Below are 27,195 nucleotides of genomic sequence, written 5' to 3'. Positions count from 1 at the left end.
TCGGCCTTATCACCAATCTTTGAAGTCTTTGGCAACCTGCCAAAAACTTTTCTTGGCAAAACCCCCACAAAGTTCAAGAGACGCTGACAAGAAGCACGGGAATCAACGTTGCTTTCCTACAAAGAACCCAATGGCTCGTTGCTGCTCTTTTAAGCCTTATGGGAGGGGCCAGTCATCTCCTGGCCTTACTCCCTGGCTGTCCTTTTTTCTTCAGCTGCTCTTGCCTTCTGGCAGCTCTACGCTTGCGTGCACTAAGGACAGGCTCCTCCTGTTCCTCTGCCTCTCTGCTGTCCGCCTCTGGAAGCTCCAGAGTCTGGGCATCATTCCCAGATGGCCCTGGCCCCATCTCTGCCTCTGATGCAGAGACCTTGTCCGGGCCTTCCCCTGACTCCAAGATTGGCCCATTGTCCTCCCCAGCCTCCTCACTATCTGACTCCGCTGCCAGATCCGCAGGCTGCTGGTGTACCACAATATTACCACTTCCCCCCACCCCCCAAAAAATGTATTTGCAATTCCTCCTTAAAGGTGTGCAACCCAAGGTCACGCAGGGCGAAAAAGCAACCTGAGTTTCCTGCTTGTGATTCATTCAGTGACACAGGCCACATGACAAAACGTTTCTGTTTGTTGGTGCTTTGGTAGGGTATTTTTGAAAGTTAGAATTTAACCCTTCCCTAGCCTGTTTGCTGCGTCTTTTCCATATAGGTGGGGTCCCAATCCACTTAACCCATCAGTTTTAGAAAATAGTAGACCTCTGGCTTTGAATAATGCCCATTGGGACCAGAGGTGGGTTTCTGCAAGTTCTGACCAGTTCTGGAGAACCCATAGCGGAAAATTTGAGTAGTTCGGAGAACCGGTAGTAAAAGTTCTGACTGGCTCTGCCCCCCATCTATTCTCTGCCTCCCAAGTCCCAGCTGATCGGGAGGAAATGGGGATTTTGCAGTAACCTTCCCCTGGAGTGGGGAGGGAATGGAGATTTTACAGTATCCTTCCCCTGGATTGGGGAGGGAATGGAGATTTTGCAGTATCCTTCCCCTGGAGTGGGGAGGGAATGGAGATTTTGCAGTATCCTTCCCCTGGAGTAGGGAGGGAATGGAGATTTTGCAGTATCCTTCCCCTGCCACGCCCACCAAGCCATGCCACGCCCACCAAGCCATGCCACCCCCACCAAGCCATGCCCACAGAACCCATAGTTAAAAAAAAATTGAAACTCACCACTGACCGGGAACACCTTTTCGTCAGAAGTCGGATCCATCTTTAGATATAGACTGAGGTCTTTTCGTTGCCAATAAATTATACTTTGATATCCAGTACCTTAATCAACTTGATAAAAGAAGATTTGACGATGGAGATGGCGAGGTCAACAACTCACTTTTTATCCTCCTGCAGGGTTTGCTACCCTTGACAGAACTTCAGCTGAGCAAACTGGAAAATGAAAACGGAATTCAGGAAGATCTCCACGCTTTTCAGATTGCAGGTGAGGACAAATTTACAGGTGAGGACAGAATTAGGTCTGAATCCTTTGCAAACCTTCCACAGCCCATAGATATTTGAAGAGAGCTATCACGCCTCTTGCCACCTTCTGTTCTGCATCTAACCATGCCTGGGTCCTTCCACCTACTCCTTGTAGGTCCCCAAATATATATATATATATATTTTGTAAAAAAAAGTTTTTTATTTTTCAATTTTAAGAATATAAACTCTTCTCCCTCTTTCCTTAAGCAGTGCGTTGCCTGGGTACAAGTATTTCTCTGCCACATCCTTCAACATTTGCAACTTCATTCACATTCACATTAATACTGTTCCTCTAAATTAAAAGTTGTAATATATGAAAGAGTTAAACATTGTTCATTTTCTTCTTAACGGCTTCTAGGGATAGTGTCATAGTAACATTAAACATCATTACGCTCATCATACGTGTACTAACAATTTTCATCTTATTAGAATAGAATAGAATAGATTTTTTTTTTTTTTTATTGGCCAAGTGTGATTGGACACAAAAGGGATTTGTCTTGGTGCATAGGCTCTGAGTGTACATAAAAGAAAAGATACGTTCATCAAGGTACAACATTTACAACACAAATGATGGTCAATATATCAATATAAATCATAAGGATTGCCAGCAACAAAGTTACAGTCATACAGTCATAAGTGGAAAGAGATTGGTGATGGGAATGATGAGAAGATTAATAGTAGTGCAGATTTAGTAAATAGTTTGACAGTGTTGAGGGAATTATTTGTTTAGCAGAGTGATGGCCTTCGGGAAAAAACTGTTCTTGTATCTAGTTGTTCTGGTGTGCAGTGCTCTATAGCGTCGTTTTGAGGGTAGGAGTTGAAACAGTTTATGTCCTGGATGTGAGGGATCTGTAAATATTTTCACGGCCCTCTTCTTGGTTCGTGCAGTATACAGGTCCCTTATTTATATCTTAATATATTTTCTATTTGTTCCTTAGTCGTCTTCATTTCCAAATTCCCTTTTTATTCTCCAACCATTGATAAAATACTTCCCATACCACATAATATTCTCCTTAATTACTAGTGTTAATCTATTCATTTCTGCACGTTCTAATATATCCCTTATCACCTTCTCTTCAATGGGAATCTCTCCACTTTTCCAATGTTGTGCAAATACAATTCTAGCTGCGGGTAATACATTGAATAAATTAAATATACATTCTCTTTATTATAAATTTCAGGTAAAAATCCCTAACAGGGATCCCTAACAGATATAAATTCCTAAAATCCCTAACAGATATATTTCTGGTTTCAACTCAATACTGTGTCCTCTCTTCCAGCCATTTCTTAATGTTTATCCAATACTTCTTTGCTTTTCCAAATGTCCACCACATATGATAGTAAGATCCAGATATCTGGTGGCACTTACAACATTTAGCTGATTTATCTTTAAACATCTTTGCCAACTATTTCCCAAATATTTGAGCATCCTCCGCTGCTTTAGATTTTCATCTGGTCCCGAAGCGCGTGGGCAGGATGCATAAGCGAGCCCCATTCATAGCCGTTCAAGAGAATCCACAATCTTTATCGGCGCTCTAACGTCACACCCTTTAAACTATTATTCATAGTGGCAGAAGACGCGCTGCTCTTAGGATGACTAAAGAATCGGTCCTATTCTCCCAAGAAAACAGTTTCTGCCAAGGATCATGATTCAGAACCAGGGGAAACCCAGAGAGGGGAAAAAAAGGGGGAATTCGACAGACTAAAATAATTGCTGAGTTGCAAGCAGTAGCTCAAAGACAAGTTGGGTCCAGAAATCGTACTTGAAAAGGAGAGTGGAGCAAGGGTGAAACGCTACCTGTTTGCACTGGTTCGGGCGAACCGGTTAGCGGCGGCGGCAGGTGGTTTTGCAAAATAGTAGCGTCGTTGTTGTGAGGCTCCGCCCAACCACCTGGACGTGATTACTTCCTGGTTTTAACCAGGTTTTAACCAGGTTTTAACCAGGAAGTAACCTGTGTTTTACCAAAACAGGTCCTAGCTAGAGGTTCACCCGAACCCCTATGAATCTCCAGCAGCTCACGTGACGTGCGCTCGGCATGCGCACTTCCAAACCAGTAGGGAAGGTAAGTAAATTTCACCCCTGGAGTAGAGGTCTTGAGATCGATGCTCAGATAAATAGCGTGTTTGGAAACAACTTCATAACTGCGGGAGAAACCTTGATGGGGAAAATGCTAGCTAAATTCTGAATTGGCTCTGCACTTTATTTAGGTTTGAAGAGGGAAAGATTCTGGTTCAAGAATCTTTTGGAAGAAAAGACCATTCTGCCTGTTCTCTAGTCAATTTCACACCAGAGCGTGTCAATTTCAAAATTCCTTCCAGAATTGGTAAAACAACCACAGCAACAACACCTGGCTTGATCTACCTGTATTTTTTTCCCCCTCAATTGGTGGATTTTATAAATCCTATCAGCACTGCCCATTCCCAAGTAAACTCAAAGAGGATTCAAAACCTACAACCAAAAGACAATAGTAAAACAACAAAACAACAACCTTTCCGGAGAAAAGTTTTTGAAGTTTTTCCCCCCCCAGTTTTTAAACCCCTGCCTAAAAGACAGCACAGTTGGGGCTGCACAAACCGAGCCAGCACCTTCCCTGAATAGTATTACAATGAGTAAAACTACTAGAATTGTAACTTTGAAATGCAATTTGCTCCCTGGCCTATAAGAGTGAAAGTTGTTGGGTTAACAACCAAGTCAGACTGTTTCTGCTCCTTTGTTGCTTCTGAGCCTCCTTTCTAAACTGAACGATTGCTATGATCTTTATCAGGGTGCAGCTTGATATTGAGAATTGAGAAAGTGGGGTGCGGGCAAACCAGTCTAAGACCGGAAAACCTGAACTATAAATTGGGAATGTTGCCACTCCTTATCTTTTACAGATTAACAGATTAACAGAGTGGGAAGGGGGCTTTGTAGGCCATCTAGTCCAATCCCACTGCCCAAGCAGGAGACCCTACCCCATTTCTGAGAAATGGCAGTCCAGTCTCTTCTTGAAAACTTCTAGGGATGAAGCTCCCACGACTTCCAAAGGCAACTTCTGTTCCATGGGTTGATTGTTCTCCCTGTCAGAAAATTTCTCCTTATTTCTAGGTTGAATCTCTCCTTGGTCAGTTTCCATCCATTATTCCTTGTCTGGCCTTCAGGTGCTTTGGAAAATAGCTTTGACCCTCTCCTCTTTGAGGCAGCCCCTCAAATATTGGAAGGCTGCTATCCTGTCTCCCCTGGTCCTTCTCTTCACTAGACTAGCCAGGCCCAGTTCCTGCAACCGTTCTTCATATGTTTGAGCCTCCAGTCCCTTCATCATCTTGATTGCTCTTCTCTGCACTCTTTCTAGAGTCTCCACATCTTGTTTTATAGTGTGGTGACCAAAACTGGATGCAGTACTCTAGGTGTACTAAGGCTTTATAAAGTGGTATACTCTAAGGCTTTATAGAGTGGTATTAGTACCTCCCTTGATCTTGATTGTATCCCTCTGTTAATGCAGTTTAGGATTGCATTGGCTTTTTTTGACTGCCGCTACACACATCTCTATTTATTTCTCCATCTTTCCAAATGAGGTCCTTTTGTGCTCTTTTTAAACCACCTTTAGTGTGGTTCAGCTTTTTAAATCCTCAATAGCTGGGTGTGTTTGTGTGTGTGTGTGTGTGTGTGTGTGTGTGTGTGTGGGCGTGCGGGGGGGGAGGGGGGGCTATAGAGATGAAGAAATGACCTTCTTCTTAAGATTTTACGCCTTCCATTTTTTCTGGGGGGGGAGAGGGGGGAGAGTCCATTCAAAACAAAAAAACTGAACACTCAGGATCGACAACCTGCCTAGGGGCGGGTTGAAGAGGAAATATTTTCTTCTGGTTTGAGATAGTATCGCCCTTTGGAACAAGGGCTAGCCGTCCGTGGCCCCGCCAGCTGTTTAAAAAAAACAAAACTTCCTTTTCAGCAAAACGGCCTTCAGGCAGTTGGGTGTGATTTTTAGAACAGCAAGGGGGAAAATTCACAACCTTTCCATTAGGGTGGGGAAGCTCCTTATATACCTGCCTGCAGGGGTGAGCCGCTGGAGGTTCACAGGGGTTCGGGCGAACCTCTAGCTAAGATTCTGGGCAGTTCCAACAGGCAACATGTGGGAAATGTTGTGGGATGTGGGATCCCTCGCATCCTGGACGTAAACTGTTTCAACTCCTACCCTCAAAACGACGCTATAGAGCACTGCACACCAGAACAACTAGACACAAGGACAGTTTTTTCCCGAAGGCCATCACTCTGCTAAACAAATAATTCCCTCAACACTGTCAGACTATTTACTGAATCTGCACTACTATTAATCGTTTCATAGTTCCCATCACCAATCTCTTTCCACTTATGACTGTATGACTATAACTTGTTGCTGGCAATCCTTATGATTTATATTGATATATTGATCATCAATTGTGTTGTAAATGTTGTACCTTGATGAACGTATCTTTTCTTTTATGTACACTGAGAGCCTATGCACCAAGACAAATTCCTTGTGTGTCCAATCACACTTGGCCAATAAAAATTCTATTCTATTCTATTCTATTCTATTCTATTCTATTCTATTCTATTCTATTCTATTCTATTCTATTCTATTCTATTCTATTCTATTCTATTCTAAATACACATCACCCTTCCCCACCACTCTGTTCTCTGCCTCAGTTTCCCCACAAGCTTCTCCCAACTCTCTACGGAACAGGGAAACGAATGAATGATACTCTGCTTGTGTTCAAACACGGGGGCACGTACTGCCAGGCCAAAGTACTCGTTCTGCCGATAATGGCTTGTTATGACGGCTTGCGACGGTCTGGGCTTATCTTGGCAGTCCAAGCACCGTAATTTGTTTGATTAAGAGGGGCAGGGCAGGAAACGATTAAGGTTTGAGCTGAGATCTGAATCCTCCGATGGGAAGAACTTGGTGGGCGGCTGAGCAGAGTTCCTCTGTTTACCATCAGGGCTGGATAAGGAGACCAAGAGGGGATCCAGCGGGGGAAAAGCTGACCCTGATAAGTCAACCTGGCTTCTTGGAAGCTTGCCCAGGAATCAACCGTGAAGGAGAACGATAGCTTTCCCCAACAGCAGTTCAAAGAAAGAAAGAAAAGTCAAATACCTTGACTTGCAACGTTTCATTTAGTGACCGTTCAAAGCTACGACGGCACTGGGAAATGCGAGTTACGAGAGTTTTTCACATGTTGCAGCATTTCTATAGTCACGTGATCAAAATTCAGTCGCTTGGCAACTGGCAGGTACTTATGACGGTTGCAGTCCCCCCCCCCCGGGGTCACGTGGTCCCCTTTTGCGACCTCCTGACAAGCAAAAATTCACAGGGAAGCCGGATTCAATTAACGACCGTGTTACGCACCTAACAGCTGCAGTGATTCGCTTAACAACTGAGGCAGGGAAGGTCGTAAAATGGAGCAAAGCTCCCCGAACAAGTGTCTCGCTTAACAACATAAAATTCTGGGCTCGGTTGTGGTTCGTAAGTCAAGGACTACCTGTCTATGCAAGGATCTCTGAATATTGATGAATTATTTCAGGCAGGAGGTACAGAACAGAAACTGCTTTGGCTATAAAATTTGGTAAAAGGGAAAGGTTCCCCTCGCACATCTGTGCTAGTCGTTCCCGACTCTAGGGGGCGCTGCTCACCTCCGTTTTGAAGCCGGAGACCCAGCGCTGTCCGAAGACGTCTCCGTGGTCATGTGGCCGGCATGACTCAATGCCAAAGGCGCACGGAACGCTGTTATCTTCCCACCAAACGTGGCTCCTATTTTTCTACTTGCATTTTTTTTTTTTACGTGCTTCCGAACTGCTAGGTTGGCAGAAGCTGGGACAAGTCACGAGAGCTCACCCCGTTATGCAGCACTCGGGATTCGAACCGCCTACCTTTTGATCGACAAGCTCAGCGTCTTAGCTATTGAGCCACCGCCTCCCTCTATGAATTTGGACTGCCCCACTATGCTTGGTTTTTATTCCTGTTTTTTTTCTCTCGTTTGACTTGTTTATGGTGGGGAAGGAATGCTAAAAAACTGCACCCCCAGATGAAGAAATAAAATACAGAATACGATGAGACATTTTTCAGCTTTACAGCCTTGCTTGGTTTGCTGAATGCAGGCACCAAAGCCTTCTTTGGACAGTGGGAGTAAAATAAACGGAGTTTCAGACAAGGTAAAAAGTTGTGTCAACACCGAAGGGCTGAAGATGGGAGAAGAACAACTTCAGGGCCGATAGGATAACAGCCCTGTTTAACTTGGCTAAATTCCTTAGATCTAAAGTTGAGTCTTTCTTAAACTGTCTCCACCGAAGCTTCACATGAAGCTTTTAAAAGGACAGCGCAGCGTTTCGGCAGGAGAAGCGTTTCCATTTTTTTTTGCCCTGAAGGGCTGGTTTTCTATAGGCAGGGAAATAATTAATACGGCAAAAAAGGCTTTGGCTGTGTTTGCCTTCCAGCTGCAGGGACAAGGAGTCCCTTCCTAAGGATAATTCATTATTATTTATTTTTTTAAAAAGTTATCAGGGTGTGCGCCGAGTCGGTGTGGTTCCTTTGCACACACACAAAAAATTAATAATAATAAATCTGTGCAAAAACTCAAGTGCGCAAATGAACTCAACGCCTCTCTTGCTCTCCTAGGCCCCCTGCTTTCCCCGCTGACCATCTTCTGCCCCAGCCAGGCGGAACTGAAGCACTGGCTCTACCACCTGGAGAAGCAGATCAACTTGAGTGGAGGACGCCCAGATTTGCCCCTGGAGTCTCAGGTGAAGATCTAGAGGGGGAATTGGCCCAAACCATGGCACCTGTTTCAGAGTTCGCCCCCCTCCCCCTCTGCGAAAGATGGCAGGGTTGGGCTGTGCGGTGGTTAAAGAGGGAGGGAGGGAGGGAAGAAGAGAAGGGAGAGTAGAAGGATGGGAAAGAAGAAGAAAGGAAAGGTGGAGGGAGGGAGGGAAGGAAGGAAGGAAGAAGGAAGGAAGGGATGGAAGAAGGATAGAAGGCAAGGAGAGAGGGAGAGAGGAAGGAAGGAGTTAGGGAGAGAGGAAGAAGAAAAAAGAAGGAAAGGTGGAGGGAGGGAATGAAGAAGGAAGGAAAGAAGGAAGAAAGGGAGGGAAGAAGGATAGAAGGCAAGGAGGGAGGGAAAGATGAAGGAAAAGGGGTTAGGGAGGAAGGGCAGAAGAGAAGGGAGAGTAGAAGGATGGGAAAGAAGAAGAAAGGAAAGATGGAGGGAGGGAGGGAAGGAAGGGATGGAAGAAGGATAGAAGGCAAGGAGGGAGGGAGAGATGAAGGAAGGAAGGGGTTAGGGAGGGAGGAAGAAGAAGAAAGAAGGAAAGGTGGAGGAAGGGAAGGAAGGAAGAAGGAAGGAAAGAAGGGAGGGAGGGAAAAAGGATAGAAGGCAAGGAGGGAGGGAGAGATGAAGGAAGGAAGGAAGGGGTTAAGGAGGAAGGGAGGAAGGAAGGAAGAAGAAAGAAAAGAAGGAAAGGGGGGAGGGAGGGAAGAAGGAAGGAAGGAAAGGGAGGGAAGGAAGAAGGAAAGAGAGAGGGAGGGTGGAAGGAAGGAAGGAAGGAATCGATGGGAAAGTTGAATATCATGTCCAAGAGTGTAGAGGCAAATGGGGGACATTTCTTTCTCCGACCAGTGGTGGGTTTCAAATTTTTTTACTACCGGTTCTGTGGGCGTGGCTTGGTGGGCGTGGCAGGGGAAGGATACTGTAAAATCTCCATTCCCACCCCACTCCAGGGGAAGATTACTGTTGTGTCTTGCCCGCCCTCAGAGCAGCCGGGGCCTTCTTATCTGCTCCCGAACACGGAGGAATGTATGCCTCCCGGCCCAAGTCCTGGCTCCATGCCCAGACAAACTGCAGAAGAAGGAGCACCTCCCGGCCCCAGCCCTGGCTCCATGCCCAGGCAAATGCCCATGCCCTCGCATCAGAAGATTGGATAGGCGGAGGCAACAGAAGGAAGGGAGGGGCAGGCCTTAATGAGTGCTGAGTCATGGAGCCACACCCCATGGCCTATATAAAGGATCTGCTTTCTGGCAGTCTCTGAGTCAGGCAAAGTCGAACTTATCTTGCTGAAGTCACTTACTGGTCTCCTGCCTGCTCTGAGGACTTTGCTAGGACTTTGGGCAGAGCTGCAGAGGCAAGCCTGATTCGGATTTCCCTGACCCGGCCGTCAGCGGAGGAGTGGGACACGACAGTTACTGCAAAATCCGCATTTCCTCCCGATCAGCTGGGACTCAGGAGGCAGAGAATAGATTGGGGGCCCGGCCAGCCAGAGGTGGGTATTTACCGGTTCTCCGAACTACTCAAAATTTCCGCTACCGGTTGTCCAGAACTGGTCAGAACCTGCTGAAACCCCACCTCTGTCTCTGACTCCCTGCCCCATAGGCAGATCTCCGCCCTCTGGGTCTGCCTCCCCCTAAAAACCTCCAGCAAGTTTTCTTTGCATCCTGGGAAACTCTCCCCACCACACTTCTCTCGGTGTTTATTATGGCTTGCGGCCTCCCAAGCGTTGAGTCATTTTGCTGGGATGAGGAAGAGACCTTGAAGGAGGGAGGAAAGAATGGCCCGATCAGCCATTCCAGTCTGGCTTTTGACAGCTCGGCTGGACCCCGACGGATGCCTTACGAAGCAAGGCCCTTCTACTCCTTCCTTTGCCAAAAGTTCAGCTGGCGGTGGAAACTGGCACGGCTGGTTTTTCCTGCACGGCCTTTTCCACTGGCGGGCACCTTACAAGTAGTGACCCTTTGAGAGCTGTGTGCCACGAAGCGTCGTTTTCATGTTTGCCGATGCGTGTATGTTCCAAGCGACGATAAAAGTTGTTCTAAGTGTAGAAGGGAAGGGACGGGACGGTTGCTGTGATGATGAGATTTTTGCTCTCTCTCCCCCTCCCCCTCCCCCACCCCGCTTTTAGAGGGCCTGGACGCAGGGCCTGCTGGGCAAGGAGCAGCTGCGGTGGTCGATGCAAAACGCCCACGTGCAAGAATGGAAGGGCACCCAGCGCAAGTCCCTGGGCGACATCCTTTGCGTCTCCAAAGTCAAGTTGCAGCATTTACCTTTCCAGGTGCAGCCCCCTTCGTAGGAGGAGGGTGGGGAGGCGTGTGTGTGTGTGTGTGTGTGTGTGTGTGTGTGTGTGTCTTCCCCTGGGAGTGAATGGCTGAATCCCAAGTGGGAGAATCTCAAGAATCTCAAAAAATCTCATTTTCTTTTGGGACAAAACAATAGCTGAGATATCTATACCTCTGTTCTGTTCTGTTCCGTTCTGTGTTCTGTTCCATTCCGTATTCTCTCTTGTCTTGGCTTGTCCTGTCCTTCTCTGTTCTGTTCCGTTCTGCGTTCTGTTCTGTTCTGTTCTGTGTTCTGTTCCATTCCATTCCTTATTCTGTTCTGTTCTGTCCTGTCTCATCCCGTCCCTCTCTGTTCCGCATTCTGTTCCGTTCTGTGTTCTGTTCTGTTCCATTCTGTATTCTGTCTTGTCCTGTCCCGTCCCTCTCTGTTCCGTTCTGTTCTGTGTTCTGTTCTGTTCTGTTCCATTCCTTATTCTGTCCTGCCTGCCCTGTCCCGTCCCTCTCTGTTCCATTCTATTCTGCGTTCTTTTCTGTTCCATTCTGTGTTCTGTCTTGTCCTATCCCGTCCCTCTCTGTTCCGTTCTGTTCTGTTCTGTGTTGTTCTGTTCTGTTCTGTTCTGTTCCATTCCTTATTCTGTCCTGCCTACCCTGTCCCATCCCTCTCTGTTTCATTCCGTTCTGCATTCCATTCCATTCCATTCTGCATTCTATTCTATTCTGTTCTATTCCATTCTGTATTCTGTCTTGTCCTGTCCCGTCCCTCTCTATTCTATTCCATTCCGTTCTGTGTTCTGTTCTGTTCTGTTCTGTCCCGTCCCGTCCCTATTTCTGATTTTTTCATTGAACAAGAAAATAATAATAATAAATCCATAAGTAAACAAATCCAGTCTAAACATTTAGCTGATTATGCAGCCAATAGTAATAATAATATTCTTATTCAACAACACATCCCTATCCCAGGTCCTTCAGAAGGACAAGATAGGTGGACAAAAATTGGCAAATCCACTCTAAACACCTGGCTGGTTATATGTGCCCAACTGTAAATAATCCCTTTTTTTTTTTGGCCCCTTTTTGTGTAAAGTTTCACCAAGTAATAGGTACGCAGATGGTGCATTTTTATTTATATGAAACACGGTCTTCTTTGATACAAACAGGAACAGCATCATCGCCTCTTGGTGCTCTATCCATCTACCCTGGTTATTGTCTCTGAGGAACGGAACGGCCTCTATTTCAAAGTAAGACAAATTGTTTGCTGGTCTTTTCTTTTTCTCATTTGGGCTGATATCTATCTATCTGTCTATTTATTTATTTCTGGTTAGGGTTAGAAGTAATATATTTGAGCCTCGGTGGCACATCCTTCTGAGGTGGGTAAAACGAGGAGCCAAATTGTTGTGAAGCGGTATATAAGTCTATTGCAAAGGGAGGGAAGGAAGGAAGGAGCCGTAGTGGCACAGTGGTTAGAATGCAGTATTGTAGGCTGACTCTGCCGACTGCCAGCAGTTCGATTCCAGCTGGCTCAAGGTTGACTCAGCCGTCGCATCGTTCCAAGGTGGGTAAAATGAGGACCCGGATTGTCGGGGGCAAGAGGCTGACTCCATAAACCGCTTAGAAAGGGCGGCAAAGCATTGTGGAGCGGTATATAAGTCTAAGTGTGCTGTTGCTATTGCTAAATTTCCCAAATTCTGGAAAGCTAGAATTGCAGTGAAATGGTCAGCCTATAAATTTAATGACTAAAGTAAGTAAATAAATATACAGATTGCAATGGGAATTTTTTTTTTAAAGTTGCCTTTGGCTTTTTCATGGAATGATATAATCGGTGCCGCGTTGCAGCTTTCAGGATTTATATACGGTGTTCTGAGCAGCCAAAGATAATTGGTTTTAAAATCAGTAGAATCCTAGGAAGGATTCTAGGGAAGGACCTAAGAAGACATCTATCTAATCCCCCTTCTCCTTCCCCTGAAAAATATCTCTGAGCGTCCAGCCTCCATTTGAAGATCTCCCTGGTTCAGGTGTCAGCTTGTTCCTGATGGGTTTAAAGAAGCCCCGAGTTCAAATCCTGCCCAAGGACAACGCAACTCGATCCTATGTAGGACAAGCATAAACCGAATGAAATAGAATTAGAAATAATTGGAATAACAGAGTTGGAAAGGACCTTGGAGGTCTTCTAGCCCAACCCTCTGCTCAGACAGGAAACCCTACACCACTTCAGACAAATGGTTATCCAACATTTTCTTAAAAGCTTCCAGTGTTGGAGCATTTACAACTTCTGGAGGCAAGTTGTTCCACGGATTAATTGTTCTAACTGTCAGAAATTTCTCCTTAGCTCTAAGTTGCTTCTCTCCCTGATTAGTTTCCACCCGTTGCTTCTTGTCCTGCCCTATGGAGGTTTTTGCAGCCAGGGGTTCTCTGCCTGGTTGCTGTGTGGGCGTGGCCATGGTGGGTGTGGCCTAGTCAGCCTCCTTCACCATGGTGTGTGGGTGTGTGTTTGCCCTCCCCAGGCTCCGGAGGCTTTCCTTGAGCCTCCAGGAGGGCAAAAACAGCCTTCCCAGGCTCTGGAGGCCAGAAACTTCCAGTACGCCCATTTTTCACCCTCCCCGAGCCTCTGCGCATGGCTTGCATTTACCTGCATCCAAAACGGGCCGCGTGGGGGACTCCTTAGAGGGGAAGGGTGGGGTGGGCGGGGCCAGCCAGGAGTGGGATTTGGGGGTTCTCCGAACTGCTAGAGGTTCTCCCGAACCCCTGCAGACCCCCAGCAGCCCCACCCCTGGATTGAAGGTCACGGAGATAAATCTTCAAAAGGCCACTTGGGTTTGTAAGCAAGCGATGCAATCTGAACTAGGCTGTTCCGGTTTGTTTTATTTTCAGCCTCGCCCAGCGAGCATTTCGCACGGATCCCATCTCAGCCAGTTCCTCCAGTGTGCACTGGCACACCTTGGCACGGAGTGCCCTCGCAGGAGGGATGCTCCCCCGTAGGAAGGTCTCCACGGGATGGAGCGCCCTGTCCCTTTAAAACTGGGGTGGGATGAAGGTTGGATATTAAAAACTATGTACTTTATTCAAGAACAAACACTAACTAAATCAGAAATTTCTGAGAACTCTAGGAGTGGAATGGTCTGATATATAATGGATTGGAAGAAATGTATTTTCTTTGTTTCTGGAAGGGGAGTTGAGGTTTTAAGGAGTGACTATGGATTATGATTTGTGTTATATTTTAATTTTTGTTGTTAGTTTTATACCCTGTATTCGGTTCTGGGAAGTCCCGGGGGTGGGGGGAGGAAGGGGAAGAGAGGGGGAGGGGGGATGAGGGTAGAAAATGGATTGATGGTCAATGTACAAAGATGATCAAAGATGTATAATTAATGTAAGATCGGAGCTGCCTGGCTACCACTTCAGAATGACAGGAAAGAAGGAAGTAGAAGAGAGAAGGAGGTAGGAAAGAGAAGAGGAGGAAGAGGAAAGGAAGGAAGAGGGATAGAAGAGGGAGAAGAAAGGCGTAGGGAGGAAGGAGGAGAGGATGTAGATAAGAGAGGGGGAGGATGGTCGTGGAAAGTAGAAGAAGGTAGAGAAGGGAAGAGAGTTAAAGGAAGGGAGTGGTGACCGGGCAGGTCCGATTAATTGTATATGATGGTACATTAAATATGTTATTGGATATGAATGTTAAAATAAAACTTTTTTAATAAAATAAATAAATAAATAAAAACTGGGGTGGGAGGTGACGCAGCAGCCGTCAGCAGGGTGGTGCCCGCCTTGCAGCCGCATTCCTCGAGCGGTGGCGCAAGAGCTCGGCTCGGCGGGGCCCAGCCCGAACGGTAGCCTAGTTCTCACGGAGCCGGGCCAACCTATTTTTTTTCCGAGTTGCAAGGTTGCAAGCTGCAGGTGGGGCCTTTTGGGTGACTCAGCCCCTACCAGCATCCTGGCTGAACCGAAGGCACGCGTGCAAGTATCTGGAATGAGGAAGCAATGGAAAAGGGGAAACATACATGGCCCCTTTTCTCAGCCCTGGTGCCCCGGTGGTAAAAAAAAAAATGGGTCAGTTTTGCTTTCTCTTCCGTGCTACTTTGTTGGTGCTATTTGGACTCACCTTAGATCTGGGGGAGGGAAGGGGACTCTTGTTATTTAAAGTAGAAGCAACCCAATGCTTGGAGGACTGGAGGCTAAAATATAAGAAGAACGGTTGCAGGAACTGGGGATGTCTAGTTTAATGAAAAGAAAGACCAGGGGAGACATGATAGCAGTCTTCCAATATCTCAGGGGCTGCCCCAAAGAAGAGGGAGTCAAGCTATTCTCCTAAGCACCTGAGGGTAGAACAAGAAGCAATGGGTGGAAACTAACCAAGGAGAGAAGCAATCTAGAACTAAGGAGAAATTTCCTGACAGTGAGAACAATTAATCCGTGGAACAACTTGCCTCCAGAAGTTGTGAATGCTCCAACACTGGAAGTTTTAAAGAAGAGATTGGGCAACCATTTGTCTGAAGTGGTGTAGGGTTTCCTGCCTGGGCAGGGGGTTGGACTAGAAGACCTCCAAGGTCCCTTCCAACTCTGTTGTTCTATTTGATTGTCTTTTAAATGAATGTCTGTAGAGATTCTCTGTCATCCAGATCACGGTTGTCCCAAAAAAGCTGTTTTTTTTCAGGACTTTCTTGTCTTTTTTTCTTTGAAGACATTTCCCTTCTCATCCAAGAAGCTTCTTCAGCTCTTTTTTTTTATTATTTTATTTGCATTTATATCCCGCCCTTCTCCGAAGACTCAGGGCGGCTTACACTATGTCAAGCAATAGTCTTCATCCATTTGTATATTATATACAAAGTCAACTTTATTGCCCCCAACAATCTGGGTCCTCATTTTACCTACCTTATAAAGGATGGAAGGCTGAGTCAACCTTGGGCCTGGTGGGACTTGAACTTGCAGTAATTGCAAGCAGCTGTGTTAATAACAGACAGACTTAGTCCGTTGAGCCACCAGAGGCCCAGAGCTCTGACAGGATATAGTGGGGGAATGGAAGGATTTATACCCTCTTTCCCCCAAAATAAGACCAACAGGAAAATAAGCCCTAGCATGATTTTTCAGGATGCTTGTAATATAAGGCCTACCCCAAAATAAGCCCCAGTTAAGATCCTCAGCTGCATAGATGCAATTTAGATGTCGTATCTTGCTGAAAATAAGACCCAACTGGAAAATAAGCCCTAATGCATCTTTTGGAGCAAAAATAAATATAAGACCCAGTCTTATTTTTGAGAAAACACGGTATTCTTTGCAGACAGCGGTTCCTTTGCATTTAGTGGGTCGTTGAAGCCACTTGGAGGTTTATCTGTGTCCTGAGTAGTGCAAATGGTTCCTGCAGCCTGAAATTTTTGTTTCCTCTGGAAATCCATTCCTGCTCCCACTTCATTCCAAGGATGTTCATCCCAAATTGCATAGCTAAAAGTCTGTAGAGATTCTGAGTCATCTACGTTGTGGTTGTCCCAAAGGGGTTCTTTTTTTTCAGGAGGCAACTGGACTTCCATGGTATTTTTTTTTTCTTTTGAAGACGTTCCGCTTCTCATCCCAGAAGCTTCTTCAGCTCTGACTGGATATAGTGGGGAAGGGAAGGATTTATACTCCTTGCAGGCATCTGGTAGTTTTTCTTTTCAAAAGGAAAAAACAAACAAACCCCAAGAAAGTCCAGTTGCCTCCTGAAAAAGCACCTTTTGGGACTGGAAATGAATTTGAAGTCCTCTGCTGGCTTTTGAGTTTGCTATCAAGCCACCCCCGAGGGTTGGGAAGCTGTGTCTGGTTATATAAATAGCCCAGGAACGTTTTGAAATTCCCCAAAAGGGGGAGGGCGCTTTGGATCTGACAATCAGCACACACACAAACACACACACACACACACACACACACACACACAAAACCCGACTCCTGGGTCCGACTCCACATCCAGCAGGAAAGACCAAGCACCATTGCTTTGATTCCACGAAGGGCACAGAAGCGTTCTGCCCCGCAACGGTTTTGGGATGCCTTTTAAAAATAGTCGCAGGGGTGTGTGGGTCGCCAAACATGTGTCGGAGAAACTGCCTGTGGCTTTGGCGGGGAGGGGAAGATGGGGAGGGAGGGGGAGTGTGCACTAGGACCCAGCTGCTGCCGATAGCTGGCTGAATAGGGGCTTTTCAAAGGACAGATGCAGAGAATAGAATAGAATAGAATAGAATAGAATAGAATAGAATAGAATAGAATAGAATAGAATAGAATAGAAAATAGGATAGACCGAATAGAAAATAGAAGAGAAGAGAATTTTACTTGTTTCCTTGTACGATTTGATAGCTTATTAGTAACTTTGACTATCATTAAGTCATTTTATTCTCAATGGATGTTTTTAATTCTCCTTATGGACACTGAGAGCTTATGCACTAAAGACAAATTCCTTGTGTGTCCAATCACACCTGGCCAATAAAAAATTCTATGCTGTGCTACGCTATTCTATTTCTATTCTATTTTTATTCTCTTGCTTTAATTCTATTCTATTCCATTCCATTCCATTAATTCCATTCCATATTCTCTTCTCTTCTCTTCTCTTCTCTCATCTCATCTCCTCTCCTCTCCTCTCCTCTCCTCGATTCCATTCCATTTCATTTATTCCATTCCACATTTTCTATTCTATTCTACTCTACTCTACCCTATCCTACTCTACTCTACTCTACTCTACTCTCTTCCTATTCTATTCTTCCTATTCTATTTAGATTCTTCCCTTGCATTCACCCTTCTGCACACAAATGCACACACTTAATTTGCTCGGTTTTGTGGGGGGCAACAGGACTTTGTTCCTTCCAACTGAATCACCCCCCCCAAAAAAAAATCAGCCTCAAAACCCATCTGTTTAATTGCTTTGCAGACTCTTGAAGGATTTGCAGTTGATAAACTCCTGGAGGTATAAAGTCCTTTAGGTCATGGAATTTTTTTCAAAACTGAGCGTTAACTCTAAAAAATGTTGACTTCAGACACAAGGATTTAAGTCAACAATCATCAAAAAACAACAACCTGAGAATCTCTACAGAGGATTTCTTGAGAGTGACCGGTTTTTAACTTAAAAACAAGGGGGTTGCGTTAGAACTTGTCCACAATGTGAGTTTTTCCTTAGAACCTCCAGTGGCTGCACCGTTTTATAGTAGTTGTCAACCTACGACCGTATCTGGGGACAGAATTCCCATGGCTAAGCAAAGCGATTGTTAAATGAAGTTACGATTTTTTTTTTGCCATGGTTGTTAAGCGAATTACATTGTGGTTGGTCGCCACGATGTAAAAAAAGATGTGGGGGGATTCTAGAAAGAGTGCAGAGAAGAGCAACAAAGATGATTAGGGGACTGGAGGCTAAAACATATGAAGAACAGATTGCAGGAACTGGGTGTGTCTAGTTTAATGAAAAGAAGAACCAGGGGAGACATGATAGCAGTCTTCCAATATCTCAGGGGCTGCCCCAAAGAAGAGGGAGTCAAGCTATTCTCCAAAGCACCTGAAGGCAGGACAAGAAGCAACGGGTGGAAACTAATCAAGGAGAGAAGCAACCTAGAACTAAGGAGGAATTTCCTGACAGTTAGAACAATGACTCAGTGGAACAACTTGCCACCAGAAGTTTTGAATCCTCCAACACTGGAAGCTTTTAAGAAGATGTTGGCTACGTACCCGCATTTTGATTGTGTCTGTCTTGTTGGGTTGCAGAGCCAAGCTTTACAAACCAAATTTTCCCCCCCCTCCTACAAACAGGGTGAATTGCCTTTGAATGCCATCCAGGTACAATTTGAGGAAAATCAGAAAACCGCTTTTCTAATAGAAGGTAAGTCCCCTTGCTTACATGTAAACTTGTGTCTGTGGGTTTGTGTGTGTTTGTGTATCAAGACTGCAGGTAGTCCTCAATATTCAGAACCGGAATTTCCATGGCTAACCAAGGAGATGGTTAAAAGTAAGCCAGGCACAGTTTTAAAAACCTTTTTTTTTTGTTTTGTTTTTTTTGCCATGGTTGTTGCAGTCACTAAGTGAATCACACAGTCATTAAGCAAATCCAGCTTCCCTTATTGACATAGCTTGTCGGAAGCCGGCTGAGCACCTGTTCCGTCAGAGCGGGGCTCTGAATCCATCCACGGACATTAAAAAGAGACAAGGGATGGGGAAGATTCGGAAGGGTCACTTCCTGTTCAAAGATCCGGATTCAAAACAACCCTCCGTTTCGTTACGGACAACACATGATCTCTATTTTTTCTAGGCCGGCTAATCAACTCCATCCGGGTGATCTGCTCCAGCTACGAAGATTACCAAGAGTGGTTATATTGCCTTAAAACCGCCCAGTTCCGCCATGCAGATTCCTCCCTGTCTGGATCGGAGAGTTTCTCCGGGTTGAAGCCTTCTCACCTGGCGCAGGTAAAGTGCCTGGCTTATATAACGCAACTCTGAATTAAGCTTCCCTGCTTTGTTTCCTTGCTTAAATGCTCTTCCTAGCAATAACTCTGCGGCAGGGGTGGGATTCAGCCGGTTCGGGAGAACCGGATGCTGATTTTACATCTGGTTCGCCGAACCGGTAGTTGCAAGGACTGGCTGGCCCCGACCACTGCCCCCCTCTCCCAGGAGTCTCCATACAGCCCGTTCTGGATGCCGGGTAAGTGCAGTGCTGGAAGTCCAGAAATGGGCCTGTTTCCGCCCTCCAGAGGGCCTCTGGAGCCCAGGGGAAGCTGTTTTTTCACCCTCACAGAGATTCAAGGAAAGCCTCCGGAGCCTGGGGAGGGCAAAAAAACAGGCCTACCGGAAGTCTGGAAACAGGCCCATTTCCAGCCTCCCAAAGACTTGAGGAAAGCCTCCAGAGCCTGCAGAGGGTGAAAAACGGGCCTACAGGAAGCTGGGACAAGTCACGGGAGCTCACTCCATTACGCGGCGCGAACCGGGATTCGAACCGCTGAACTGCCGACCTTTCGATCGACAAGCTCAGTGTCTTAGCCACTGAGCCACCGCATCCCTTTAATCTCTTTATCATGTCTTGCTTTTCTTCTTCCCCAATCCTCGAAGACCAGGACTGCATTATTTCACCGTGTCAATTTGATCGTCTCTCGCCCACCCCCCAAAATTCCACGCCTTTTAATTTCTTGCTCCGTTTAGTTTTCAGGAAGCGGAAGAGGGTCACTCACCTCGGACGGCAGAACGAATTCCTGGGCTTCTGCCGGGAAGGGGGCTACGACGTCCACCCACCACTCCCAAACCAGTACAGCTTCTCTCTCCGAGAGACAATCGGTCGACGCGGTGCCCGAGAATCGATTAGCTGAAAGCTCTCTGCCGCAAACGGTTTGTGTAAGTCGGGTGTTCAAAAATTGGGTGGTGGGCTTGATGGGGGACTTCAAGCGTCAGCACCAACCTCGTGGGGGGGGGTGTCTGTGGGAAGAAAAAAAAAACAAGTCAAGTTGACTTAAAAGATTCGGAAAGCTTAAATTCCTTGGTTCATCCTTGTCTTCCACATAGAGACCATCCATTATTATTTCGCCGGGAATTGAAAACCTATCTATTTATCCAAGCGGGACTGGCCTGAATTTTAAATTTTTAAATTTTTTCAATTTTAATAATTTTATTGGGTATTTTAATATGGTCAATTTGACGGTTTTAATTTCGGCCTTTATTGAATAAGTTTTTTAATTGTTATTTTAAGTTTGTATATTTAACTGTTTTAATGTAGGCTGTACATCGCCCTGAGTCCTTCGGGAGAAGGGCGGTATAAAAGTTTAAATAATAAATAAATAAATATCAAGCGTTCTTCTTCCACAATTTTGAGCGCAAACGCTAAGTAAGAATTTTTTTGTTTTAAGCTTTCATTAGATTTTTTAAAAAATATACACCAATATCAATACACGAACAGCGTGGCCTCTGGATATAATTCATTTTGATAGAAACAGCAATGATAGTAATAATAATAATAATAGTTGTTGCATTAATCAAATTTATGTAATCCTAGTATTTATATACATGCAAGGGTGAAATCCAGACAGGTTCTGGAGAACCGGTAGCGGAAATTTTGAGTAGTTTGGAGAACCGGCAAATACCACCTCTGGCTGGCCCCAGAGTGGGGAGGGAATGGGGATTTTGTAGTATCCTTCGCCAGGAGGGCCGCAGGACAGTTATCAGATACCTTTGGAGTCAGACATCAGTGAGGCAGATGAATAGCTGGAGCCTGTTCCCAGTGTGTGCATGCGCAGAGTTGCCAGATGAAGGAAACCGCTAAGGAACAAGGGTCGACTTGAGAGTAAGGCCACAGGTGGACGATAAATGGCCCCTCCCAGAGGGGATAAAAGAGGAGCGACTGGGGAGTGGAGTTTGCAGGAGACAATTAGTTCATTCCTGCATTCTTGCCAATGAAAGATATCAGCCCGGCCATTCTCTAAGCCTGATAAAGGTCGGTAATTGTGACTACCTTGAAAGACTGTGGGAGAGGAAAGGGTTTCTCGGGACAAGGACAGCTTAGGGTTAGGGGAAGCCTAGAATAGGCCTAGACATATCCAGGGTTCTTAAACGGTGTCTCCTCTTGTCGGCGCAGTGCTCAGGAAAGCGAATTCCGAAAGCCGAGCTGAAAAGAAAAGGGAGTTCTCGCAAGTCCAAAGGGAAGGGCGTCCCGCCACCTCAGCAGCCCCAGTGCCACCGGGAGGACCCCGAAAAGAAAAGCTCCATCCCGCTCATCTCGAAGCAACCCCGTGGAGAAGGCGTCTCCCCCGTGTACAATGAGCCATACTCAGCTCAGGCCCATCAGGAGCATCCTGCCGTCCGCCCGCTGCACCTGGACTTAAACAACGTACGAGCCGAGGAAAAGCGTAGAATTCGGGGGACAGGGCAGAGCTCTGGGATCAAAAGCCCTACTTGGTGGGCCTGGGATTGAGCCTGACGGGTTGAGGGTGTTGTGTCTGCGCCCCCCGAGCCGGGCCCCCTGCCAGAAAGTGACTCGGAAAGTGAGGGGGAAGGGCCATCAGGACTTACCTCTGGAGCACAGGCTTCCCTGGCTCAGCTCCAGGAGCCAGAGACAGGCCAGGTGGAGGAGATAACGAGGCCTCCGTCCCCTGACTCTTTCTCCCCCCCAGGCCACGCCTCCAGACCTGGCTGATGGCAATCAGGCCTGGCTGGACCCTAGATTTCGTAGGCAGGAGAGGCGGGAACAACAAAAGCAGGGGTGGGGCAGGCCTAGGAAGTGCTGAGTCATGGAGCCACACCCCACAGGATATAAAAGCAGCAAGGGCTGCTATACCACTTCGTGGCAAGCAACTCAACTGCTTAACTAGAGCTGAAGTACTGTTAGTTCCTCATTGGCTCATCGGCATCAAGAGAGATAACGGAGACACTTGGCAAACGCTCACTAGTTTGCTGCCAGAAGCTGATAGTTGCCGGCTAATTAAGTCATCGCTCGGACTGAGGCGAGGGGGACAGAACAGAGGGACATCTGGAACGGCCCTGCAAATGACCTTTCCACAGCTGGATTTCTCATCCAATGGACTTTGAGGAGTTGGTGTTTTTTTTTTGTCTCTTCTGCAGCTGAAGCACTGGCACGTGCCAAGGAGTCAGACCTGCCCAGCTCCCCAAACCTTGGAAAATATCTCTTTGTCGTCTTCCCCCATGTATACTGACCCCTACACACCCAGTTCCCCCACCTCCCATGGGGCTGCAAGCTCCTACTTCTTAGAGGAGGTGAGTGGGACCATTTAAGCCACGGGGGTCAAACTCAATTTTATCAGGGCTGTTGTTGACCTTGTGGGGGAGGAGGGGTGCCCAACTGGGTGAGCATGGCCAGTTTGACGCCACTCATTGGGCGTGGCTGACTGGGTGGGTGTGGCCAGCTTGACAACACTCACTGGGCGTGGCCGGCTGGGTGGGCGTGGCTAGTTTGAAGCCACTTACTGGGCATTGCTGAGTGGGTGAGCATGGCCAGTTTGACGCCAGTGATTGGCGTGGCTGACTGGGTAGGCGTGGCCAGCTTGACAACACTCACTGGGCGTGGCCAGCTGGGTGGGCGTGGCTAGTTTGAAGCCACTTACTGGGCGTTGCTGACTGGGTGGGCGTGGCTAGCTTGACGCCACTCACGGCGTGGCGTCACGGAGTGGCTAGCTTGACGCCCACTTACGGTGGGATGCTTTTGATTTAGTACATCTAATTGTCCGAACTTTGCTGGGGTCTCATTTTATCTGTATAAGATCTCCATATAATTATCGTCTTCCCCCTTTTCTTCTTCTTCTTCTCCTTCTCCTTCTCCTCCTTCTCCCCCCTCTGTCCCTCTTCTTTCTCCTCCTCCTTTCTTCTCCACTTCCTTCCTTCTTCCTTGCTCCTCCTCTTCCATCCTCCTCTCCGTCCATCCTCCCCTTCCTTCCTTCCTTCCTCCTCCCCCTCTTCCTTCCTCATCCCCTTCACAGCTTGGGAGGTGTCACAGGCCGTCCACTGTGGATCACCAAAACGGCTACCCGGCTATGCCGGTGTCCGTTCCCATCTGCCATCATCCTCTGGGCTGGAAGAGCTTTCAACCTTCCTGTGGAAATCATTGGCAAGAACCCAGCTTTGCACAGAGAGGCAACGCCTCTGCCCCAGCCTTCCATTTTGCCACAGAACCCGCACCAGATGCCCATTATCTGACCACGGTAAGTGCCGGGCAAAGCCTGCTGAAGAGATTGGTTCCTGACCCCACTTCTGGGTGGGACAGGGGTGGAATCAGAAGAAAAAAACTGTTCTGTGGGTTTCGTACCACTCAACTCCTTATTTTTTTGTTTTGGTCTGTCCCCACCTGCAAACAGAGCACCACATCAGGCGATGGCCTTCGGATGCGTTCCTTGCCAACTTCAGGTGAGTCCTTAGGATGGGAGGCCTTGAGACTTGGCTTGAATGGGTTTGGCTGGCAGTCTTTCTGGGTCGGAGTTCGCAATCAACATAGGAGAAGAGACCGGACAATTCAGAGCGGATCCAAATGAAAGCAACCAGTGGTGGGATTCACTTACCTTCCCTACCAGTTTGCAAATGTGAGCACGTGCGCGCAAGCTTTGCTCGCATGCGCCTCATCTGCGCATGGCTTTCTACTCATGCACAGTGCTCGCGGATTACATCCAGGCGGGTGGGCGGAGCCTCCTGCAGTGGCCGCTACCGGTTCCTCCGATCCGCAAAGACCCGGCTGAATCCCACCACTGAAAGCAACTCCAGAAGGAGCTTTCCTCACCGGGGAAGGGATTGTGGCCTGGTTGGCTGCCTCATCTCCAAATCCTTAACTTAAAAAAATAACAGAATTGGAAGGGATCTTCGAGGTCTTCTAGTCCAAGTCGCTGCTCAAGCAGGAGACCCAATACCAGCGATGGTTAACCTTTTTGCCATCGCGTGCCAGGAGGGGGATGCTGGGGGCGGTCATGCGCGTGCGTGCCCACACCTATAATTCTATGAGCCCCATTTCCGCACATGCGAGCCCCCACTGGCAAACGATGCCCTGGTAGGGCCGTTTTTCTCTCTCACCTGGCTCCAGAGCCTCTCCATGAGTCTGGGGAGGGCGAAAATGGCCAGAGACCAGAAACGGCCCATTTCCCAACTTCCGGTTGGACAGGAAGTGACGGTTTTTGCTGTCCCCAGCCTCCAGGGACTCCTAGAGAGCTGAGCTCACGTGCCCACTGATATGGCTACACGTGCCACCTGTGTCTTACGTGCCGTAGGTTCGCCATCACGGCCCTATACCATTCCAGACAAATGGTTGCCCAATCTCTTCTTAAAAGCCTCCAGTGATGGTGGAGCACCCACAACTTTTGTTCCACTGATTAATTGTTCTCGCGGTCAGGAAATTCCTCCTTAATTCTACGTTGGGTCTCCCCTTGATTGGTTTCTATCTGTTGCTTCTTCTCCTGCTTTCAGGTGCTGCGGAGAATTGGTTGACCCCAGAGGTGGCATTCAGCCGGTTCGGACCGGTTTGGACAAACCGGTAGTAGCAACCATGGGCTCCGCCCACCTGCCCTGGCGTAATCCCATCCTATATTGCTGTGTTTTGTGATGCAGCAAGCATGTGTAGACAGCTCGTGTGAGCGAATTGCCATGTTTTGTGATGCCGCACGCATGTGCGGACGGCATGTGCTCACATTTCCAGTGCTGGGCGAACTGGTTGTTAGAGTATGTGAAGGCCACCTCTGGTTGACCCCCTCTTCTTTGTGGCAGCTCCTGAGATGTTGGCCACCCCTGGTCCTTCTTTTCACTTTGTTGTTAGTTGTGAAGTCATGTCTGACCCATCGCAACCCTATGGACAATGTTCCTCCAGGCCTACCTATCCTCTGGAGTCCATTTAAGCTCCCACCGACTGTTTCAGTGACTCCATCCAGCCACCTTGTTCTCTGCCGTCCCCTTCTTCTTTTGCCCTCAATCCTTCCCGGCATTCGGCTCTTCTCCAGGGTGTCCTTCCTTCTCATTAGGTGGCCAAAGGATTTGAGTTTCACTTTCAGGATCTGGCCTTCTAAAGAGCAGTCAGGGTGGATCTCCTCTAGGACTGACCCAGTTGGATCGCCTTGCAGTCCAAGGGACTGGCAGGAGTCTTCTCCATTTCTTCCTTTAACTAGGCTAAAAAGGTAAAGGTTCCCTCGCACATATGTGCTAGTCGTTCCTGACTCTAGGGGGTGGTGCTCATCTCCGTTTCAAAGCCGAAGAGCCAGCGCTGTCCGAAGACGTCTCCGTGGTCATGCGGCCGGCATGACTCAACGCCAAAGGCGCACCGAACTCTGTTACCTTCCCACCAAAGGTGGTCCCTATTTTTCTACTTGCATTTTTTACCTGCTTTCGAACTGCTAGGTTGGCAGAAGCTGGGACAAGGAACGGGAGCTCACTCCCTTACACGGCACTAGGGATTCGAACCACTGAACTGCTGACCTTTCGATCGACAAACTCAGCGTCTTAGCCACTAAGCCACCGCGTCCCTGTTCCATACCCAATTCCTGTTACTGTTCTTCATAGGTTTTAGCCTCCACTCTCTCTTGATTGGTCTTCTCTGCACTTATCTCTTCTAGATGAAAGCTTTCAGACCTACAACCTGCCTGACTCAGGAGGGGAGCCCCTCGACTCGACGTATCACGACTACGCGGAGCTGCAAAGCTTCCACGAGGACTACAGTTACGACAACATCTGGGATACAGAGGCAAAGAAGCCACCCTCCCCCGACGACCGTGAGATCTACGATTGCTAGGTTCTCGGTTCTCGGTTCTCTTTTTGCAATGCGACGATTGGACGGTGGAAATTCTGGAGGTTCGGATTCTTCCGGCTATTTTTGTCCCATTTCCTGTTCCTCTACTTCTGGTGCTCATGGTGCTTGTGGAAAAACCTCTGAGAGAAGGATCTGGAATTCTTCCATCTGCTAATCCGTTGTGTATCGACGCAGAGATGGACCCTCGATTCTGTGGTTGTTATGAAGAAAGCTGCACGATCTATGGGGTCAGAACTCAACCCCAAGCAGCAAAAAAAACAAACCTCAAAAACCCCCAAATCCCAATCCGCTAACTGTTACGCCAAGGGACAAATGCAAAGTGTGGTTTTTTTAAAAGCTGCCGTTCAATGAAGAACCTGGGCTAATAAAAATGGATTTGACTCTCTGGCAAGATTAGGAATTTTGAGGTAGCTTGTAGCAACAACACACACAAACACATACACACAGACACAGACACAGCCTAAAGCAAACAAGTATTAGACATCCTTCCACGCTTGCAAAAAAAACCAAAACCCCGATTTTTATTATTTTTTTGCTAGCTGAAAGCACAGCTGTTTCGAAGGTTTGCAAAGAGACAGCGTGGCTGGCAATTTGGACTTGGGATAAAATGAGGGGGGTATCCTTAGTCAATTAGACAACGGCTGGATCCGTACAGGGTGTGGTTGTGTGCATACAAATGTGCACAAGAAATGACAGTCGGTTTTTACTTACACCCTGTACCCTTTTTTTCAAGAAAATGTATTTTCCCAGCCAATTTTCTCTGCCTTTTGATCTAGGTCATAAAGAAGGGAAATTTTGTACTCCCTCGGATGGAGAAATATTTTGCTTTGTGAAAGCTGGTCGGGGCTACTTTGTGTTGAGTGTTGCAACACAACAACTGATATTCCCAGGGCCTAACACACTAACACTGCCTTGCTTGCTCTTGGGGACAAGTTGCGTTCTCCACGGCGGGTGGCTGTCCTTTTGTGAAACACGCTGCTTTGTTGGTTACCGTTTAAATGATAAATGATAATAATAACTCTGCTTGCAAATTACTTGGCGAAGCAGCAGAAGGCTTGCTTTTGGGCAGACGGGCGAGAAGAGAAGATTGTAAGAAGGGCAAGAGGAGAGGGAGGTGACGAACTGGTTGATCGTTTCAGGAAGGGTTGCAAAGGGAAGATTCTCTAGGACCCACACATTACATTGTGTGCATTATGTTGTGTTTGTTGTTATTTATGATTCTTTCTTTCTTTCTTTTATTCCTTCTTTCCTTCCTTCCTTCCTCTTTCTCTTCCTTCTTTCTTTCCTTCCTTCCTTCCTTCCTTCCTTCCTTCCTTCCTTCCTTCCTTCCTTCCTTCCTTCCTTCCTTCCTTCTTTCTTTCTTTCTTTCTTTCTTTCTTTCTTTCTTTCTTTCTTTCTTTCTTTCTTTCTCCCTTCCTTCTTTCCTCCCTCCATTCC

General features: G+C 47.1%; 1 protein-coding gene across 3 annotated transcripts in view; it reads left to right on the top strand.

Annotated features, from left to right (window-relative positions):
* Positions 1-26,975, top strand: part of PLEKHN1 (pleckstrin homology domain containing N1) — a 52,962-nt gene extending 25,987 nt beyond the window's left edge. The window contains exons 5-16 of one of the 3 annotated variants that reach the window (XM_058161056.1): positions 1,387-1,492; positions 8,139-8,263; positions 10,412-10,561; positions 11,720-11,800; positions 18,303-18,372; positions 18,799-18,953; positions 19,683-19,865; positions 21,106-21,357; positions 22,089-22,241; positions 22,961-23,182; positions 23,336-23,384; positions 25,565-26,975. In XM_058161056.1, coding sequence (XP_058017039.1) covers positions 1,387-1,492; positions 8,139-8,263; positions 10,412-10,561; positions 11,720-11,800; positions 18,303-18,372; positions 18,799-18,953; positions 19,683-19,865; positions 21,106-21,357; positions 22,089-22,241; positions 22,961-23,182; positions 23,336-23,384; positions 25,565-25,740 — 1,722 coding nt within the window. In that variant the 3' untranslated portion in view covers positions 25,741-26,975. Of the gene's footprint in view, positions 1-1,386; positions 1,493-8,138; positions 8,264-10,411; positions 10,562-11,719; positions 11,801-18,302; positions 18,373-18,798; positions 18,954-19,682; positions 19,872-21,105; positions 21,358-22,088; positions 22,242-22,960; positions 23,183-23,335; positions 23,385-25,564 lie in introns of all 3 variants that reach the window. The other 2 variants (XM_058161058.1, XM_058161057.1) reach the window with 2 other exon arrangements.
* The last annotated feature ends 220 nt before the right edge of the window (positions 26,976-27,195 follow it).

Source organism: Ahaetulla prasina, chromosome 18, assembly GCF_028640845.1.
Source record: "Ahaetulla prasina isolate Xishuangbanna chromosome 18, ASM2864084v1, whole genome shotgun sequence".
NCBI classification, from domain to species: Eukaryota; Metazoa; Chordata; class Lepidosauria; order Squamata; family Colubridae; genus Ahaetulla; species Ahaetulla prasina.
This window is presented reverse-complemented; position numbering and strand designations above follow the sequence as displayed.